The sequence below is a fragment of the Amblyomma americanum genome, chromosome 1 (genome assembly GCF_052857255.1).
Source record: "Amblyomma americanum isolate KBUSLIRL-KWMA chromosome 1, ASM5285725v1, whole genome shotgun sequence".
NCBI classification, from domain to species: Eukaryota; Metazoa; Arthropoda; class Arachnida; order Ixodida; family Ixodidae; genus Amblyomma; species Amblyomma americanum.
In genome coordinates this window covers 64,782,172-64,803,550 of record NC_135497.1, presented here as the reverse complement: position 1 = coordinate 64,803,550, position 21,379 = coordinate 64,782,172, and the positions used below count along the sequence as shown (strand labels likewise).

General features: G+C 52.4%; 1 protein-coding gene across 2 annotated transcripts in view; it reads right to left on the bottom strand.

The window, feature by feature from the left end:
• Positions 1-430: 430 nt before the first annotated feature.
• The window catches only part of LOC144133212 (putative JmjC domain-containing histone demethylation protein 2C), an 89,144-nt gene continuing 68,195 nt past the window's right edge, over positions 431-21,379 (bottom strand). Inside the window, exons 1-2 of one of the 2 annotated variants that reach the window (XM_077666118.1) lie at positions 1,863-2,206; positions 431-1,096 (exon numbers count right to left, since the gene is read on the bottom strand). In XM_077666118.1, the coding sequence (XP_077522244.1) occupies positions 764-1,096; positions 1,863-1,874 (345 nt within the window). In that variant the 5' untranslated portion in view covers positions 1,875-2,206 and the 3' untranslated portion in view covers positions 431-763. Of the gene's footprint in view, positions 1,097-1,862; positions 2,207-21,379 lie in introns of those variants that run through there. The other variant, XM_077666109.1, reaches the window with a different exon arrangement.

Here is a 21,379-nt window from a genome sequence, read left to right as displayed (position 1 = left end):
GTCACGGAGGCAGGAACAATAGGGCGCCGCAGAATGGCCACGCGAGCCCCCTCGGCCCCACGAAGCGACGCTGCGTGAGCAACGGTTCGCGACAATGCCCGAAGGGGGAACACGAACCGCAAATGTCGCCATTACGCGCACACCCGCTGTAAACCACGCAACCGCGTCGCCAGAGATACAATGACGAAAGAGCGACGGGCGAGCCTCGCAGGTTAAGGTCGTAAGAAAAGTGCAACGCCCCGCGCGTGTACCGAAAGACATTTTGCAGACTCTAATACATTTCTTTTCGTAAGAGAAAAAAAAAGAACATCTGGCATTATGCGCACGATACTGCGTAAGGAACTAGAAGTGAAGTCATCAAGAATGACAAGCGTCAGCTAAGGCCATATTACACTCACGCTGAAGAACAAAAAAAATAGAGCAGGGCAAGAAGAGCCAGGGACAATAACCACGGCTAGCGCGACAAGCACGCTACGCGCGCAGATCGTGCAGCGTCGCTTCCGTATCGAACGTCGTAACATTTAGGATAAATGCTACCGCGAAAGTCGGCGAATTTATAATAAACAGGTCCTATGACGGGGGAGCCGCATTTACATAACGATCACTGAGCCGACGCACTCGTCATCGGTCACAAGGCGAAATACACCAGCGCCGAAACAGAAAACACACAAGGAGTGCACACTTGAACACTCGACGACTGCTGAACACTGCAAGGAACAGACAGTGCCTGCATCCTAAAAGAGGACCTCGCGCGTACTCCGCCTCATACCCCGTGTCTTACGCGGCGACAGTTAGAGCGCCCAACCGCGCAGGCAGGTACGACCCGCGGCGACAGCCAGGCACAAGCAGAGAGAGGCTGAACCGGACCGCCGCGGCCGTGATGAGGCGGGCACCCAGCCAGCGTCATCGCGCCGCGCGCGGGCAGCGGCTGCGGAGAGGGGGGTGGCTCACTCACCAGAGCGGGGCTGGGCGTCTCGTCGGGGTTCCGCACATGCCACGTCAGGGTCTCCTCGACGAGAAACGCAGCGAAGGGGTCCTCGTAGACGCGGATCCACTCGCGCCGCTTCCAGTCGGCATTGTCAAACTCCACGAGGACCTGTGGGGAGGAGGAAGAAAGAGGCGGTCGGCGGAGGGAGCACAAGCATGCGCTGTCGAGAAGCTTGCAGGCAAAGCAACCTCTCCAGTGCGCAGAACCCGTCGAAATAGGCAAAATTTGTTGGGCCACAGTCGCGAGGGTAGCTGCGTTTTCGAAATTCTAAAAACTGGTATGGATACTACTTCCGGCGGACTGCACGCTTCTGAATAATTAAGGAGCCTAAAAGTAATAGTTAATAAGTTAACCATTCCATACCAGTAAAGCAGCATGCTAGTTAGCACGTCACGTACTACACTGCTGACAATGCTATGCCCAAAATAGCGCTGTTCTAACTCGAAAAGCCGATTTTTAATAACTATGTAAAGTCAGACTGAACACCCTGTAGACCACCCAAGCGCTGAATCACAGGTGACGAAGTAGTGCCTGACGGCAGTCTCGGATTCGTTCCTGTACCAACCTATTCACTTCACTGCAAGGTGTACTCCGTACCGTGCAGCGTTGCTCTGGGGCAGTAACACAAGGGCGAAAGCGGCGCGCTGACACTCTACGCTGCGCGAACTGCTACGAATTCCCTGCGTAAATGCAGGATCTGCCGTTCCCAGCCGCGGCTGCGGTTACATTCGAAGCTGCCAGACAAGCCAGAAAAGAACTGTGCGCACGCCAAGAAAATGTAAATTAAGCGGCACGAATCGATTGCGCCGCGCTCGCTACTTGGCGCCAAAACCGTTTCATAGTCCTGACACGAGCCGGTGCAAGAGCCGCTCACGGGTGGAATCATGCATTTTCATGCCGGTGGCACCGTCGTCAGCGGCCGACTTCCGGCCGAAGAAAGCCGAGCGTGGCCGGTGGCGTCCGGCGCAAGCTGTCCTTGAGGGGCCGCCGCCAAGAGAATCAATCAGGCCCTTTCAACCCGAGGGCCGCGTCCATTAGCAGCACCCGAGAGAGCGCGCCGCACGCTGACCGATGCTGCTGCTGCTGCTGCCATGGCAACAAACGCGGCTGCTCGCGACAGCTGCGGCCTGGGTGCGCGCATCCCGGACACTCTCGAGTTGCGTGCAACGTCAGCAGAACGCGAGATAGCCGAGAAGCTGGCAACGCACGGGTTTTTCGGAAAAGAGAGTGACGCTCCGCAAGGCATCCCACGAGACCAGCTTCGGCAGCAGCAACGCAGTCAGGTTACGATACTGCACCACGAGCAGCGCTGCAGCGAAGTAAAGCTGCCGTCCGGCTCGTTACACAGGCAGGAGAGCTCTCGACGCAGTCCGGGCGAGAAAAAAAAGGAGGGGGGGAGGGGGGGGGGGCGCTAAGGCCCTCATCAACACAGGCGTCGCTGTTTACCGAGGGTAGAGCGAAAACGGATTCGGGAGAGAGCCCGCCGCGAGGGAAGAAGCGGGAAGCGACAGACCGGCACACTCCTGGGCACTGGTCGAAGAGGGGAACCATGAAGAGCAAAAAGCACTCGAACAAGCCACCGCAACGTGGCACAAGAGATTACATTTTTGCCGTCCTTTCCCGGAGACGCGAAGAAATGAGGATGCCGCTGACGAAACCACCTCTACAGCGTGAGATCCGTAATGAGTAGAAGCAAGCATGCGTCCTGAAGTTTCCAACGGCAAACATACGCGCTCTTTTTACACCGACCAACACAAACTGGCTGTGTGCCCGGAGAACCTGCGCAGTACTCCTAGAGAGACCTAACTCCTTTTCAGCCACTGCTCTCCGCCAGAGCCATCCTGCCCAAGTCCTTATGGCCGGCAACCACAGCAGGGCAAACACGACGCTCTTCCAAGTTGCCGAGACCGAAAGGGCGCTAAAGGACCGAACTTGCGTAGCTGCAGATTCCACTCACTGCCGCCGTGCCTGTCGTTCTGGCGATGACAAGATTGGAAATGAAAAGAGGCGCAAAAATTACGGCTTCCACTAAACAAGCTCCCCGGCCGTGTTCACCGGCATCCCGGACCATTTATATCTCAATACCAGGCATCGTTTCGTTGAGCGCAGGAGAAATCGTGGGTTACTTGATACAAGAAAACCGACATGTATGGCGCACAGCACAATCTGCACGTTTCACTGTATAATCGGGAAAAACTTTGGTCCCCAGGATGGTGGCGGAAAGCAGAGAGAGGCATGCACGCGCATTTGATTAGAGCCCAGTCCCTGATGGAGGCACGTAGGCTCCTTCTACAGGCTACGTGCTACGACCACCACCGTAGGGAGCAAGACCGAGTGGTACGGCAGGCCACAGCAGCGAGCCAACCTTGGGAGACCCCCGCGTTCAAGGCTGGGCGTCGGGCTTCCTCCTCCCGCCGAGTCAAAATAGAACGAGGAAGGCCCCGAAGGAAGAAGACATCCGCCCCCGGAAGCTGACATAACACGGTTACCGCCAGAGAAAGTGGGTCCCCCTCGGCCACCTCGCCGTCAATTTCGGGGTCGCCGAGCCACGCTCGAGCGCCCCCCCCCCCCCCCCCTCCCCCCCTCCCCTCGCGCACAGGCGAAGCCAGCCGCTTAGGAAGGGACGCCGCCATCGACCGGCGGGGGCAACGACCCCGCGCACGCTTTCATCAGCGCGTGCCAATCAATAACTGCGCGCCACACAGTCCACCTTGGCAACGGGAGGGCCCCACCGCCCGGACCCTGGGTTAATGACCCAGAAACAGAACGCTCTCCCCTCCAGCCTGGAATACCACGGCTGGAGGACGGGGTGAGCGCCAATCCATGCCCCCGTTGGAAGACTACCGCAAACAGCAGCGGCGAAACACTGGGCTCATCTGTTGCGATGACCTATATACCGCCGGTGGAACGTCCCCAGCGACGTTAAGCCAGTCACACAACGTGTACATAATAACGCGAAGAATAAGCTGCTCCTACAGCACAACTAAAAAATTAAAAGGAACTGCATACACGTGGCAGAAAGTTCCGCCGGTGCGCTAGCTTCTAAACCGAAGAAACCTTCATACTAACGCGATGGCGTTAGAGGCCCCGTTCTCCAGCAAATCCCGCGTGGGCGTTGTGAGCGAAGGATCACGGGCAAGGCTCTGGCAGGTGGTCCCGAGAGAGCAACCTACGAGGCAGCTAGGTGGGCCACCTAGGTCACGTGATCTAGCGGCGTCATCACAACCTGCCCACCGGATAGTGAGCAAACTGCCCACCGTGGCAGGTGGCAGTTAAATTAATGGTTGATCACTCGCGAAGTGCAACAAGGGCCGCACAAGGCGCACCGCTGGGAGCAGCTGCCATCGCAGGGCAGCGGTGCATCGCTCAAGAGGCTCACCAGCTACAAGGCAAGTCAGATTTGAACTTTTTCTGCCGATAGATGGCAGCACTTAAGCACCACAATAAGGAGGGAACTTCTATTTCCCCTCCAGGTGTGTAAATTCCACCGCGACACGAATGTATTAGTTCTTCCGCGAACAAAAAGCAGAGCGGAGAACTTTCTGCGCATATGCTGCCAAAGCTGGGAGACCGAATCACAAAAGAATCAACCCCCCCCTCCCCCCCCTCAAGGGGTGGTGGTGGTCAGAGAATGGACCTGTTCCCAGTAACCCATCACTCAGCTGCCACGAGGAAAAGTACGTTTTCCGGTTGTTCCCTGGCACCTTTTCTGCGAAAATTCATTTACAATGGTAGGGCTAAAAGCAGCGTTGGTTTCGCCTTGCCAGAACAGATAAGTGTCAGTAATCTTTTGACACACCTTGGCCACACCACCCCTTCGGCGCTTCGGCCGGCTATTCGGCTATTCCGTATTCCGCGTATTCCTCCGTCGCCACACGCAGTACAAAGAAGCCTGGTGACCGTGTATGAGTGTGGACGCCGATTCGAGGACGCGGCCTCAGTGAAAAGCTTTTTGCGCTCCCAGTGTTTATTTTGCATTGTCTTTGCTTTTGTTGACCTTACTTTTCCTTAAAGCATGCGGCCGATGCTTCTTTGAGAGAGAAATAATGCCGCCAAACTGTTGTACTGCTTGTTTGTCCGAATTCAAAACCGTTGGCGCGCGGGTATATCACTTTGTTATGCGAATGCGATCAGCATTATCAGGATTATTCTGGGTTTTTGTAATTGATTTTAGCGCCTTATCTCGAAGGTTCCTCTTCGGTGACCACCGAGCACGTTTGTTGCTATCGGCGTCGCCGAATTCTTCAGTTTATTTATGGGCGATAGTCACTTCAGTAAAGATTTTGTTCCACGTTAATGTGCTCGTCTGTGTTTTCACGACATTGCCACCACCTCCTGACAATATTCAACTAAATTACTGCCGAACTACCTCATTTCATGTCTCCTTCACTGCTTATAATTTCACAACGGAACAAATCAATATTGGGCAAAAGGGTGAGACGTGTGGTTTGCACAAGCACTGAGTTCGTCCTGTTGCTATTCGTGGTGACTTTGAACGGAAATTTCGTCATTGCACAAGCCACTACATTCCTACTGTTTTGGACGAAGTTGTTATTTGTGGTTTATTTTTTTAAATACCAAAAATTACAATTTACATATGCGCGCTGACCGCGCCACCCGCGTCTGTTCTTCCTCTGCATCCCACATTGGCCTTGCATCCCACTTTCTTTTCGCAGCACAAGCTCGAGCAAGAAGAAAAGCAGAAGTCCTTTAGCAATGCATCCCAAGGGAGAAAGATGGAAAGAAAGACGTTCGTCCAAGTCCTGAGAAAAATCTGCGCGCACGAAGAAAGACAAGCAAGAGGTTGGTTGCAGAGTGCAATGAAGGCGGAAAGCTGGGCTAGTTGGTGTGTCATCATTAATTAAAAGACTAGCGCATGGAACTAGGACACAGACATAGAAGACAGGACGAGCGCGTTGATGTTTAGCGCTCGTCCTGTCTTCTTCTACGACTGTGTCCTAGTTATATGCGCTAGACTTTTAATTAAAGGTACAGTGCAGTAGCGAAAAAATAGTCTGACGCCAGATGGAGCGACGTCGCACTAGTTAAATTCAGCGCGAATTTCAAATCTCCGCAGGAAATTCGTACAAAACATTCAGATTCTGTAAAACGCGAACACTAAGCCCAATATGGATGGAAATCGCTGCTTAGCAACCAAGAAAAAAAAAGGGGGGGGGGGAATGTTGCGGACGAAATTTTGATATTTGGCTTAGATTTTTCACGAGATGACATGAAAGACCGACATATCTAAAAGCACGTTTTTTTCTGGATATTTACCTCTGATTTGTAAAAAAAAAAAAAACTTAAGAAATAAAATCTGTCCGCAACATTTCCTCTAGTCACTAAAGAAGAAAACGCTGCCACAAGCCTCATGAAAATCGAACCATATTAAGACACGCGATAGCTTCTGAAAGTTCACATGTGTTTCCTATGGACACGCCAGGAGGGGTATGAGGGCTCCCAGAGATCTATGAATGTAGAGAATGACGTTCTGCACATACGGGAATGAACCCACCGCGCTATCGCGCCGTACCTTCAAGGCGGAGCTTAAGTGTCCCATCAAAAATGGCACATCTCAATGGACACCCGTACCGCGCCGTAAGGGAAGGAATTTTGCTTCCCTTACGGCGCGGTGCAGGTGTCCAGCGATAATTATGAGACAGGCGTCACTTCTTTTCCTTAAAACCAATTTTCATTTTGATTTCCTTCCCTTACGGCCCGGCCCGGTTCGAGTGTCCACCGAGATATGTGAGACAGGCGTCATTTCCTTTCCTCAGAAAAAATTACTTTAATTATCCTTGACTTTCGGCGCGGTTCGGGTGTCCACCAAGATATGTTCCCTTTCCTTACATTGTCCGGGCAAGGGGTCGCACCGAAGGACGATGGCTTTCCGTGGATTCCTTGGCAATGCTGCAACACTCTTGTCACGTACTGCTCTTAAAGGCGAAGCTTAAGCGGCCTCCAAATTTTTCAGTGGGGAACGCGTGTGAGAAGTTCAAACGGCGAAGCGCATTTCGTAATATTTTGGCTGCACCTGCACATCTCGCTGCTGACACCTGCGCTGCACAATCACACGTCAGGAACAATGGCAGCAACACCAGGCCACGACCACGGTGAAAAGGGTCTTCGTTGGAGAGGCCGCTCTACGCGGCGAAAGTAGAAAAGGTTTGGTTTAGGGGGGTTTAACGTCCCAAAGCGACTCAGGCTATGAGAGACGCCGTAGTGAAGGGCTCCGGGAATTTCGACCACCTGGGGTTCTTTGACGTGCACTGACATCGCACAGTACACGGGCCTCTAGCATTTCGCCTCCATCGAAATGCGACCGCCGCGGCCGGGATCGAACCCGCGTCTTTCGGGCCGGCAGCCGAGCGCACTAACCACTCGGCCACCGCGGCGGCTTAAAGAAAGTAGAAAAGCCCTACGCCATTTCCCGATCCCAGGTCGCGTAGCAGCGCGAGCTAAGAACACGCATCAAGCTTGCGCAGCTTCGCGGTATGCTTGCCGTATAGGCAGACCAACAAAATCCCGTGCGCTGCGCTTACGTGAGCAGCCCCTGCTCACGCGAAGCACTCCGATTTTGTGGAGACTCTCGCGCCACTTTCCCTCGGAGTATTTTCCTGCTTTTGCATCTGAATACTGCTGAATGGTGTTTTCAGCACTCCGGTTGTCAGTGACGAACCGCACTTCCTTGTGGAAAGAAGTCAGGCCCACAGCGTCTAATACCTGTGCTACACGGGTACGTTGAAATGACATTCGAGTCGAGCGGCATTCGAAACTTCGAATGGCATTCGGACTGGACGGACCCGCACAGTGCTACACGACTATTCCAAAAGCATTCGAAAGCTTCAGTATTCTGCCGCCAAGCCACAGGGGCGCTGCTGCCGTCAAGTTTTGTTTTAAACAAATATAGCAGCAACAATTGATTTGTATAGTTACAGTCCGCTATAAAATTGCTACTTTTAAAAGTAATATGTCATTTCAAATAAATTTTACTATTTATTCATTACTAAACGCCTCTGTTCTAACAGAGGCCCAAGCCCATAGCCCTGCCATTTTTTGTGTGCGGTCTGTTGGCTACATTGGGGTCTATCTCCTGCGTATGTCGCAAAAAACGAGAAAGTGCAATAAACTTAACCGAATAAAAAAAAAGCTCACTTAAAATGTACACACAGATGCACACAATATAAATAGACAAAACACAGCAAAAGCAACAGCACAAAGTGAAAAAGCTGGCACCGGGCCAAAATGGCTGCCTTTCTTTCCTACGATGGGTTCCAGATTATACCGTAAATATTTGCTTGCTAACAAAACTTCTGGAAAAGATCCGTGTAGTGTATATAAATAGCATTTAGAATTTCATCGTTTAACGAACGTATTTGCTCTTCAAAACTTACGCTGCCACCTATGGCGCGAAGACGCTGCGGCAGAGAGTAGTCGCGCTTGCGCCTCGAAGGCATTCCAAAATCTCGAATGTCTCCGCGGAGCTCCGTCGACTCGAATGTCATGTGAACCGAATGCCGTCCAAAAACGTCGTGTAGCAGCGCAGGTTTGGCAGTCGAGTCGAATGACATTCGTTTGGAAGGCATTCGAAACGCCCGTGTAGCACAGCGTCTAAACCATGAGAATCGGTGGCGCTGATCACGCTTTGCCAGCAGGTACCTACATATGGGGTCCGCGCAATACGGCAGTAACAGCCATGCAGACCTAGGCCTTCTCCGACATTTTCTCATCGAATGCCAGACTTCAAACACACACGGGTTTCGACGCTAACAGCGGGTTTGTTCTTGCATCTGACGACGCGAAGTAACGTCACGAAGCTTCTTCTCACGCCATTCATTGTGTTCGCCGCCGCTTTTGTACGCACCAGGCCGTCTTTCAAGGGAACGAGATGAGCAGTAAGAAACAATAATAAGCAATTACATTAAACGTAAAACGAGCAAAGCAATGGTTGCAGCGTAGTTTTGAATTGCCTTCACGCGCGTGTTTAGAACACACACGGCGTGAGAAACGGGCGTGCCGTGAAACGAAAGACAGCGTAAGAAGATCCGCAACTCCTGCTTCGTTCAAAAATGAGCTTACGTTACAGAGACCCGACACAAAACGTAAACAAGCTGAACCATCCGCTCGGAGTCTCTAAATGCCGAACAGCAGTTGCGCGACGGTAGGAAGCACGCACAGCAATGCATATGACTCCCACGATGCGCACATTGGAGACTGCACGCGTCGTCGGAAGGAGAGGCGCAAAAGAAATGAGGCAGCGCTCCGCAATGCGCTTACGCAACTGTAGTTGCGCAAGTTGAGCAATCACACCTGAAGAATGCAAAACGCGTGGAAGAATACAAAGCACATGCGTGAAGCAAACGATATGGGTTATTGGCGGCGCTTTCCGTGCATCATTTCAGGAAGTCACTGCATGGAAGGATCACGCTAGGCATTCCGATTATGCAAGCACGCGAGGCGAAAACTGCGACACGTTGTTTTTTGCCACCAGCGCCCATCACCGAGCTTGCGTCGGCGTGTTGGGCGGTTCTCCGCGCAGCGTACACCGTTATGTTGTCCAGCGCGCTGGCACCGCGCTATTCCCTTATGCCCCTGACCGATAACCCTATTGTAAATGCTTTATGAGGCTTCGCAGCGCACTCCCCGCAACACCGCCGGAAGCAGGCACGTGCAGAGAGGCGCTACCTGCACGGCGGCCTTGGCTCGCGCGTATACACACACATGCACGTGGAGGGGCAGCCAGAGAAAACAAGCGACTTAATTGCTCTTGCGGTGAACGGGGCCTTCCCGGAGGAAGGGCGAGCGAGTCGGCACGTCCTTGCGCTAAACGCAGGCGTCAGCCCTGGCGTGGGCCCACCACCACGCCGCCGAGGCCTCGCACCGCGAGCTCAGCATGCAGCGTCTCGCGGAGACGCATGGAGGCAAAGGGCGCGCGCCGAAGCGACATCAGCATCGGGCTGACAGCCAACACACCACGGAGTACGGTGGTCGGGAGCGCGTATTGGACTCGCGTCGATAATGACATGCTGGCGTCACGCGCCCAGCGTCGTGCGCGGGTCCGAAAAAAAGCCCCGGATGCACAAAATGCAAACTACAGCGGCAACTGAACTTTCCTAGTTTTGAGTAGCCCGATAAAGTTCCCCGCCTAAAAATGACCAGCTTGCGGAAACACGCGCGAGCCACGCGTTACATTGAGAAGCGTTTCATCGGCAGGACGCTGACGCGAGAAACACGAAAACAAAGCAGTGAGAATGCCACCCGCTGCAGTCTGCGCCATCTGTCGCACTCTCGGTGTGGTGAATCGGTGCGAGCCCTTCGGCCAGGTATGTGATGGACGAGGTCCCCGTTCAGCACGGGCCCGTGTTTACGAAAAAAAAAAAGACACGCCCGAAATAGACGGATCAGGCAGGCACGCCGTGATGCACAGCAGAATCACGGAGGCCGCGGAGCATCACGAAGCGGCCAGCGAGCGCTACCAAAGCACCGCCCGCACGATGCAACGGTCACGAGGACGGCTGCACTGCAAACGCGTTATGTTAAAAAGGCCTAGCGCGCTGTCACGCTACAGATGGGTTCTAGAGGAAACTTTGGGAACTGCCGCTCCATCTGGGCGTGCGCCGCGACAGAGCTTTGAAAGAGAGCAGGGAGAAGTGATGGGCGATGCCGGCGCGCCAGCACTGGCAGTGCAGTGGTGCCTCCATCAAAGTGCCGACAGTGCCACGGCGCCAGATGGGTTTCCAATGCGCTCAAGTTGACGTCATCTGGAAAGCGCCAAGGACAGCGCGCGAGCGGCGTACGTGACGTTCCCCGGCGCCTTGTGCTACCCGATGCATCCGGCCCAAGGCGGCGCGCGGACCGAAGGCACATCGGATGACAGCGACGCCAAACAGGTTTGCCGGCCTGGACCGCGATCTCGGCGGCAAGGCGCGTCACGCGACTCCCGCGGCGTCGTTCTCGTGTTCGCGCACATCCTCCCGGCGGATGCCAGCCCCTTTTCCCCCCCATTGTTCGACGTCGCGCGATACGGCGGGAAACTGATTCCGGCGGCGCTCGACTCACCTGCCGTCCCCGGACGAATGCCGCGCGAAACGCGAGCCGGCCACGAGTCGGCACGCGGAGCAGCTGCCCGGGCAGACGGAGGAGCGAACCGTACACCCGCCGAGCACGAAGGGAGGAGGTGGGTATGACTCGCCAAATTTTCCACCCGCAGAGGAAGTCGGCAGTAATCGAAACCAAGGACAGCACAGGGAAATTTCCTTCGAAGCGAGAGCTTCACTACGCTATAGGTTTTCAGGAGGCAGCAGCGTCAGTGCAGTCACGTGACGTGACATACTGACGTCATCACAATCTGCCCACCGTGGCAGGTGGCAACTGCCCCATCGGGCATTGCATCGACGCTTTACAGACAATCCGCTCGGCAGTGTGTGCGGCGTTTGTGAACGTAGCCATGCAAAGGAAGGTTTCGCTTCTCACCAGGGTTAACCAGAGTTTAAACCACAGCTAATTTTTTTTTCAAATTGTGGCGCTGATTACTGTGAAATTATTAGCTAATGATCTATCGCATTAATGAATTAACGTTAATCAACACCAGAAACTTAAAAAAGAAATTTCCCTATCTTGTGCTCGGTTTCGATTACAGTTGGCTTCCTTAATATGTATGTCATAACGAGCGCCTCACTTACCTACCATTGTCTCTCTGCTCAATCCATCGTCGCATTTAATGCTCACATTTTGGCGCACGCTTAATATTATGTATACATATTAGGTAAGCAAAGAAATCTGGAACTCTGCATTACGATGTGCCTGACACTATGTGATACATACAAAAAAAAAAAGAGGAACCACAGAACTGCGGAACGTTCACAAAGCGACGTCCCCACATAGTACAAAATATATTTTTAAAAGCCTGGTTGCAATTTTGCACGCTTTATTCCTGGCGGTCTGTCAAAACAACGCCAACAATTGTTCCCGGAATGTCTGACAGAGATCAGTAATAGAAGGAAGATGGAAAAACTGTAGGTGTTCCGCGTGTCCCCACTACCCGCACCGTCGTTCTGCTGGCGACAGAACCGCCTCAAGGCAAAACATGCGGCTGCTCCGCCCCGCCCACTTGCCCGCTGAACCTCCCCAGTCACCGAAAACTGGCCGGCCAACAAAGTGAAGTGAGGCTGTCCTAGGGAATACGCTACAAAACCCATGGCGCCCGAGAAATCCTTCCACTGTACCAGGCCGCAGCAAACGAAGCTTGAGTGCACCGGCAGTGACAGGAAGCGTGTGCTGCGCGTACAACCGCGTGTCATATCGACGCACGCAACGCAGACTAGCACAGTCTTTCCGCGACAGCGCACTTAATACAGCCGTGGGTAGCAAGCAGCGTGCCCATTATTAACGAACACAAACTCACAGCTTACATCCACGTGACGTAAGCGGGAAGCCTTTTTTAATGCCGCAAGAGATAGAGAGAGGCTGCAGCGGTTACCAAAGAGCGCGAAGTAACTGCACACACCTGGCAGCCGCACCCTCCCCCCATTGGAGAGCGGCGCAATTACCTCGTCCCCCTTCGAGCGGAGCCATTTTTTCCGGCGTTGCTTTTTATAGAGTACGCGGGGCGCGGCGGGAGTGACAGTGCGCCGGGACTCCCGCCGGCACAGCACCCCGCCGCCAGAGGCCGCGCAGCTCTGCGGCGACAGACGTGGCCCCGTTTCGCCCTCACTGCCGGAACAGGCCGCGCGATGACGACGCCTTTTCTGCCCGCGTTTCTCCGCGGACACGCGTCCAACGAGGGCAGCGAGCAACAACCTGCCCCGCCAAGGGCCCCTCCACGGCGCGCGTGACGACCGCTGCACGGAGGAGAAGCCCGCCGATGACGAGCGCCCGGCCGTCAGCGGGCGTCACATCGCTTTCTGTTCAAAGGCAGCGCGAAAACGTATTGGACGCCAGAAGTTCCTGTGCGAGGCAAAAAAAGGGGGCGAGAGAACGCAGCCGTGTACCTCCGAACCTACCTTTAACGACCGCGTGGGGTAAACGGGGAGGGAAGTGGCTTTAACCGGGTGTGAGCAAAACAAAAACCATCGAAAAGACGGGGAAATAAGCAGCAAACAGCCGATGGCGATGCTTTCGATTGAAAGCCCCGGCGAATGGGGTCACCCCCATTATGCGCACGAGGCCTGAAAAGGATAAAAAAAAAAGTGCACGCAGTGCGACCGGAGGTCACTAACGCTCCGAATCGAGAAACACTGCGCCGGCACTACCAGTGAGGCCAGATGCATGCGCCGATTTATTCATGCGCCCCGGCCTTCGCTCTTTACACCCAAGGCCACACCCTGATCGAGTTTCCAGGAAAGGAAGACAGAAACGACACCGTCCGTCGGCCCGAACTAGCCGCTCCCCGTGGAGGCTCAAGGTACGGAATAAAATATAAATAAAAGAAAGCTGCAATGAAATGCCTCCTGCTCGAGAGAAAGATGCCCATACCCTCGCTCAAAGGCACACAGCAGTATTTCTCGGTGGAAAAGGATGCACCGACTACTCGGTAGATGGCCTGCTCACTAATTACCAGGAGGGCAGAGTTAGGGTAGCGATAATGACGACCGCTCAATTGTTCCCGCGCGCAGGTACTTACCACGCGCTCAAGCACCCGAATCGCGCCACAGGAACGATCGCATTCATCGCGCTTCTTTTCACCGCCGCCCTTACCTATAGGTATACGCCGTCCGTTACAAGTCCTAATAGGCGCCTGCTACATCACCCACGCGTACAGAAACGGGTGCTGTAAAAGCTCACAACTGTCGGGTTTCCAGGGAAAGGACCAGCTTGATGTGCAAAGTGCGGCAGTGGCAATAAGAACGTGCGGTCGAGTACTGTGCGCAGTGCGATGACCTGTAAGTACAACGCAGCAAAGGCCCTCTCTCTTTGTATGAATCCATGCATGCGCGTGTGTCTGTTGTCCGGCCTTCTGTATGCCTATTACTACATATAGTTATACCAATAAACAAAATATATATACAACCTCAGTCCGAAGGCGAGGCGTGAACAAAAGTTAATTTAGTGTGGTCGGCACTTAGGCCTTGCGCTGCCGGTGATCCCGCAAGCAATAACTAATGCCCAAAATGTAGGCTAGGCGTCCCGCTGAAATCGCAGCCAGGCCGCAACACCATCGACAACCTAGACCTGGACGACGAAATTTGGTGGGCCTGGCAAGAAGCGCCTGTGGTAACGTGGAACCTCGTGATGCGCTGTCGGCGGATGGGAAGCTGCGCTTCGGGCCGCTGAACGACTTCAACGTGACGACACAATACAGCGATTGACACCGAGTGAAGATCGAGAACCACTGGGAATATTAGGTGCTGAATGTGCTATTCATCACGAACGCACGAGTCTGCCGGTGACTACACCTGGATGACGCATCGCTGTGAATGCGATGCCAGAGCGAAAGGAAATTAGGAACGTTGCCATGCACAGTGCCGGACGTAGTTTCCGTATACGCCTGCGAAGGTTGACGAGGTGGTTGGTTCGGTTTCTCCCTGGCCGCGCATTTGTGACGAGCAGACGCAGTCAGACAGCGGCAGTTTCCTCGTTAGACGCAGCTGACGGCTGGGCTGACCCGAATGACGTGAAGTTGAACGTCGCCCGGGGAGCAGCCGGAAATGCGAGACGCCGGCCGGCCGCTATCCGCGGCCCCCTTGAGAGGAGGAGGAGGAGGAAAGGGCTGGCCCGAAATCGAGTCTTGCCGGAGGACACCCACCGCAGTCCGGCAGCGAGCAAGCAGAGCCACCGTTCCAGTTCCTGCTGCAGCGGCGCGGGAGGGGGCGTTGGCCTCGTTCTGCCTGGCGGCACAGCAGCAGATCGGAGGTCCAGGATGACTGCGGCCGAGAAAGATAGCCCCGCCCACGGCGAGACTCTTGACCCACTTTGGGCAGAGGGGCATTATGTAAAAAAGCGGGGGACCCCGCGAGGAAGCCTCCGACCTGCCTGCCTCGCCCGGAAACCTTGAGCTGCAGTATCTTGAAAGAAGTTAGGACGGCGCTAAAACGACAAAGACAGAGGCACGAACACAACAGGACGGGCGCCCGTCCTGTTGTGTTCGTGCCTCTTTGTCTTTGTCGTTTTAGCGCCGTCCTAACTTCTTTCAAGATATGAACCAACTAGCCCAAATCAAAGTACTTCTTGAGCTGCAGTAGCCGGCGGAGCAGCTACATTACCGGGAACGGTGGAGGACTGAAACGCAGGTGTGCTCGTCCTCCCCCCCCCCCCCCCCCCCCCCCCCCGTGAAAAACAAACTCTCCAACGAAACCCCGGTCCCCTGCACAGACACGACTCCGCTCTGAACAGCGTACCCGATGCAGTGTTTAGTCGAGCAGACAGCCGAGCCCGTGGCAACAGCAGCGGCACGCGGGCCACTCCCGGCCGGGGCTCCTCGCGAACGGGGCAAGGAGCCAAGAAGTGCGCCTCAGGCATTCCTCCCGGAAGGAAGGACGAGTGCCGAAACGTAACCGCAGATCGGCTCTCCCATTCCACTCGCTCCGCAGCCAAGCATGCGACAGGTGCAGCGAGGCCCGCATAGCTGCGCGCTTAATCGCGGCCCACAGCGGCAGCAGCGTCGCCCACGCGCTCCCAGCGGGCGTTTCGCAACGAACGCAATATCGGTGCACGGCACGGCAGGCATCAAGTTTTCCTCGCCGCCTGGAAGTGGGGCGCACGTGCTCGGGCGCCTGCTTTCTCTCTGCGGGCGGATTTAGGTAGGGGCACAGCCGTGAGCAGATGAGAGCGTGAGCACGTCACCCGGCGCGCTCTCTGTAAGACACGCGGGCGGTGCATTCCAATCTCCCCGCTCGCAGGAAAAACGGATAACGCGCCGAATGTCCGAGGGCTCCGAAACGACAGCGCCTGCATATAGGCAAATACCAGGTGTTTCGGGGAAGACTTCCAGCAATTCTCAAAAGTAGGCCTTCTGGGGTTAAAAAAAAAAAAAGGCTTTTTCGGCATAGTATTACTACAGTGTTGGCGGGGAATCGCCTTTAGTAGTAAGCTAATTTCTAATAACATTTTTCCACATTAGAGTTAGGCGCCTAGTAGCAATTACAGACTTGTAGCCGGTAGTTAGTAATAGCCAAATCAGTTCTTGTAATTCCGAAAACGTGATTATTACTGATCCGGAGTTCCCGGGTTCGAACCAGACCGCGGCGGCTGAGTTTTTAGGGAGGAAAAACGCTAAGGCGCCCGTGTGTTGTGCGATGTCAGTGCACGTTAAAGATCCCCAGGTGGTCGACATTATTCCGGAGCCCTCCACTACGGCACCTATTCTTTCTTTCTTCTTTCACTCCCTCATTTATCCCTTCCCTTACGGCGCGGTTCAGGTGTCCAACGATGTATGAGACAGGTACTGCCCCATTTTCCTTTCCCCAAAAAACCAATTAATTAATTAACTCGGCGCTGTGGCTCGACAAAATTTGGCCACACCGTGCCAAAATATACGCGCTTCCGAAAAGCACGCAGGCAAAGCAACCTTTCGAATGCACGTAACTAGTCAAAAAAGCCGAATTTTGTCGAGCCACAGCGCCAAGTGTAATCGCGGTTTCTAAATTCTAAAAAAAAAAAAAAAACTGATATAGCTATTACTAACGACCGGCTACAAATCTCTAACTGCAAATAGGTGCCCAACTCTAATAAATGAAAAGTTAATAAATATTACTTAAACAGCTCACTACTTCAGAAGAATCACTGGTTTTCTTGTGTCCGCCAAGACTGGTAATACTATGCTGAAAAAGCCAATTTTTTACCACAAAAAACCTATTTCTGAGAATTACCCTTTCCTGAAACACATGGTATACAATATAGATGTGTTCAGATCAGGACGATAATGAAGGTCCCCTGAACATTTTTTGTTAGCAATGAATTTCTTATATGTGACGCTCAAATGTGTCGACACAAGGGAATCGTGCTTAGTTTTGCAAGAAACGCTGTAGTTTTTTTTTTTTCGCAAAAAAATCGTATGTCACACGAAGTGGAAAACGGCGCTTTTGCAATTTCACGAAATTGCTCGTTTAAGTGTCCCCGCAGAAAGTAAAATTAAATTTTGTGGAATGTGTTTTTTTTTTACTAATTGTATGTAAACACTTCTGCTGCAAGCAATGAAAAAAATCAGTTTTGCTCCTATAATTCCGCAGCAAAAGAAAATAATAATCACTAACATTGTAGAAAAAGCAAGGCATTCCAATGAGATAGTTTATAGGACATAATGGGACAAGAAGGAGTAATAAATAACCTGAGGCTCAAATTTTTTCACAGTATTAACCTGTTCATTACACTATCGTCGACCAAAATCTGTACTTCTAGAACAGGCACACGATTTTAATTAGGAGTTTTAAATTATCTACAGTTCGAAAAAGGCGAACTTTCACCGACATTAAAAAAAAAATCCCCGCTGATTTTCTTCGCAATTTCCCTGAAATACATTTAGTGCCTGGTAATTCTATATCAATAAAAAAATGTTTGCATTATATTGCTTTAAACTGGTAAAATAAAAGACCTAACACAGACAATATTTCGTTCAGCTATCATTACTCGATACTGTCTGTTAGAAAGAGTAACGATCACTAATTCGACTTAGAACTGGCTGCATGTGGTCTCCGAGACCAGTTTTTTTTTTTTTTTTGGTGGAAACCCATGTGAAAAACGATGCGGCTCATAATGAAAAACGAAAGGGCTCATTTTGGAGCACCATAGGAGCACAAACCACAACTATACCATTTCGTGCACCTTTCGTTTGGGTTTAATTAAGGGAGCTATGGTTGATCTAAACGCTGAGAAAGTTTGAGCTAAGCGTTTTATAAATCTGATTCCAAGCCAAATGAAATGAAAATTGGTTTTTGAGGAAAAGAAATGACGCAGGTAACTGTTGTGAGGTACTTCTGAAATACGGCAAAATTTTGAATCACATAAGCCATCTAGAGGAGTCACGTGAAGAAGCAAACGTATACAACTAAAACGCAACACAGATGCGTTCAGTTTCGAAGTCAAATTCATGACCGCTGCTCTTTTTAATAGAGAATATACAGCAACAATATTTGAACGAAATATGGTCTGTGTTAGGCTATAATTAAAAAAAATATAATGCAACACTTTTTTTGCTTTATCTAGCTTTACAGGTACTAATTGACTTTCAGCAAAATTTTAAAGAAAGTCTTAGAGGGTGTTTTTTTTCTTCGTAAAGTTCGCCTTTTCCGAATCTACGTAATTTTAATGCCTAATTAAAAAACATCTGCCGCTTCTAGGAGTACAACTTTCTCCGACGATTGTAAAACGGACGGATTAATACCGAGAAAATAATTCAACCTCAGATTCTTAATCTTTCTTGTCCCTCTTATTGTCCTAAAAACGGCCCTTAATGGAATACGCCTTACTTTTTTAACAATGTCTGCAATTGTTTGCAGCGAAATTATAGGAGCAAAGAAATATTTTCGCACTGCCTCCAACAGAGAAGTTACATACACATACTGAAAAAAATAATCATATTCCATAAAATTTTATTTTACTTTTTGCGGGGATCCAAACAAGAGATTTGCGAAATCGAAAATGAACCATTTTCCACCTCATGTGATAATACGATTTTCTTTTCCCACACACACACAAAAAAAAAAAACACAGCGTTTCTTATATAGATCCTTGAGACTTTCTGAGGACGGGCACATTGTTCTGATCTTGAATTAGATCCTGGAATTGCACAACAATCAGCGCGGCGGTGTCTGGTATCGCTCTGTCTTTTTCCTCTCGCAGCCTCACGCGGCTAAATGAAGCGCACAGAGGGCTGTAATGCACAGTTGGCTAGTAAATTACGAAATCGTGCCCGTCTAGCTTCTAGCCTAATTCTGCATTGGACGCTTTAAAGTGATCGCGACACGATGCACAGATACGTAGCAGCGTAGTCGGCAACGCCGCAGGTTATGCAGTAACGTTAACCTGCAAACACAGTCACCGCAGATCAATGTTTACCCGAAGAAACCACTACAACATCAAGGGCAGTGACGTCTCGAAAGAATCAGTTCATCAATCCCAGCGAGCAGATCGCGACTAAGGTTATACAAACCAGTGACGAGAACGACAGACAAAATAAAAGAGCACGCGTAAATTGGATTTCATATCATACTTTTGGAACGAGAGGCAATTCTTATTGTCTTCATGCGCCCAATGACAGGCACTGGTTTCGCTGGGGGAAGGCGCACAGCCGCCTAAGAAAAAGCGTAGCTTACGCACAGGCACGCTACAGAAGCAAAAAAAAAATACAAGTGAACAGCGCGCCAACGACGCCAGCTTCGTCGCGCGCTTTGCATTGCATTACTTCACGGACGCGAAAGAAAAATCCGACGGCTGCGCACGGCCTCGACAAGCTACACTATAAGGAAAGTGTGCCGTTACTGTCGAGAGCAGTCATTTAATAGCACAGCATGTGTTGTCAGCCGGGTGCTCATCGACCTTGACAAGAGCGCGTCACCTCCTGAGCGCATAGGCAGCACACACTAACGCCGCCGACGGTGTACACGGATCTTGCTGATCACAGCCGCCAAATAGCCAGGGATGTCCGTGGTATGGAGGAGGCCCCTGCACATGGGGCCCCAAGCAACGCGGCTGACAGGACGAGGAAGGAAGGGGAAGCTCGCAAGCGCTGTTAATTGGACGTGCGCCCCTCCCATCGATTGGAACCACGCGTGTACCTGTGGCCAGATCCGCACTGCGTCGCACGCAATGAATCACCGCCGAGCGGATGGGAAGACCCGGAAACGCGGCGGCGGTGCTTGGACTCCTGGCAGCGCTGACGAAATGCGCTTACCCGAAAAGTAAGGGGAAAAACAGGGGAAGGGGGGGGGGGGGGGGAGGCGAAACAATGCGGTACGCTGTGAAACGAGAAGCTAGTCCAGATAGAACAAGGCCTCCGTTGTTGACACGGTTCTCGCAGGAGACAATAGCAGCACTCGCGTACGGCAAATGCCGGCTAAGCAAGCACGGCAGCGGTAGCCGGGGAAACGTGTTATCGTACTGGTCGTACGGTCGTGCTAAAACTCGCTGCTATCTAGTGTTTGACATCGCCTCTCCAAATACACGGCGTCGTTTCAAAGGCTGTGACCGAGATCAAGTCGACGGAGATCCCTCGGTGTAATACTGACATAAACATAAAAACGACAGCGCGAAAACAGTGGCTACCGAAAAGCGAGTGCATGTCTTTCTTTTTCACTTGCCATGTCTGAATGGAACTGAATTGCGCAGGTGAGAAACGGCGATCGCGTCGCTTCAGCCATAAGAGACTGCCTCCTCCAAAGCTATAACTGGTCAGCAACTTCCGCTCCGCACAGTCGGCACAAAAACTGCCACCCGAGCACCGAACGACCAACTGCGCTTCCCGAGACTCGAGCCCAGATGGAAACGGCGTCGTGCGCGGGGAGGACGCGAACGACCTTCATTTGCCCTTGAGGACGAAGCACGCGCGGCTTCCGCAATGCGCGCGCTCGCATTCGCCTCCAGCGGAACGCGCCGCTTCCTCCCGCCCTCGCGGGGCCCCAGCCCCGTTCATTTGATTTTTATTTTTGCACTTACTTCATCCCTCTTCGGTCGGGAAAGGGAGCAGAGCACCCATTCAGAGCGGAGTAACGCATAATGAACTCGATGCGCTCTGCTGAAAGGAAGCGTATATCACGTTACAGCCACGCTTTGTGTCTGCGTTCGCAGCCACTCTGCGCCATCAAGGTTTGTGCCGTTACTGCCTTCTGTTCCTTCCCTACGGTGCTTTCTGGTAACGCCCCTTCCTTTTGGTCTATTCAATTCACAGCCCTGCTCCCCTGTTATGAAATGTCGGCGCCGAGTGTGAAAACAACAATGAAAAAAAAAAAACAGAAGACTAATTCGATTTCGCGTTGGAAACAAACGACTAGGGCCACGAGGCGGTGGCGCGCGCGTTTTCTGCAGCGCAAAAGACGCGCCGCGGAAATAGTCGGCTGATCTAATTAGGCGCGCACGCGGAGGCGAATTTCGAAACCGCGGGCAGACTGCGAAGTACTGCTGCGCCAGAAACGAGAACGTCGCTTTTTCTTACGTCCGCCGCAACGGCCGCCGTTGGCTCGATTATGCGCGCCAGTCGGCGGCGTCGCGGAGGACGCGCTGCAGCCGGTCGAAACAAGCACGCCGTGCAGACGCAGGTCACCAGCACGATACCGGACGACGCCGCGAAGCGCACGCGGAAACCGGACGCGTTGAAAAAAAAAAGCCACACTTTGTAACTCCGTCGAATCGGCGCGCGACCGTATTAATAATGCTCCTTATTTATCGAGGCGCTTCCAGCCCAAGAGAGTTCGAGCTTGGGGGAAATTAGCGACATGACAAACCTGCGCGGAGCAGGCAAGT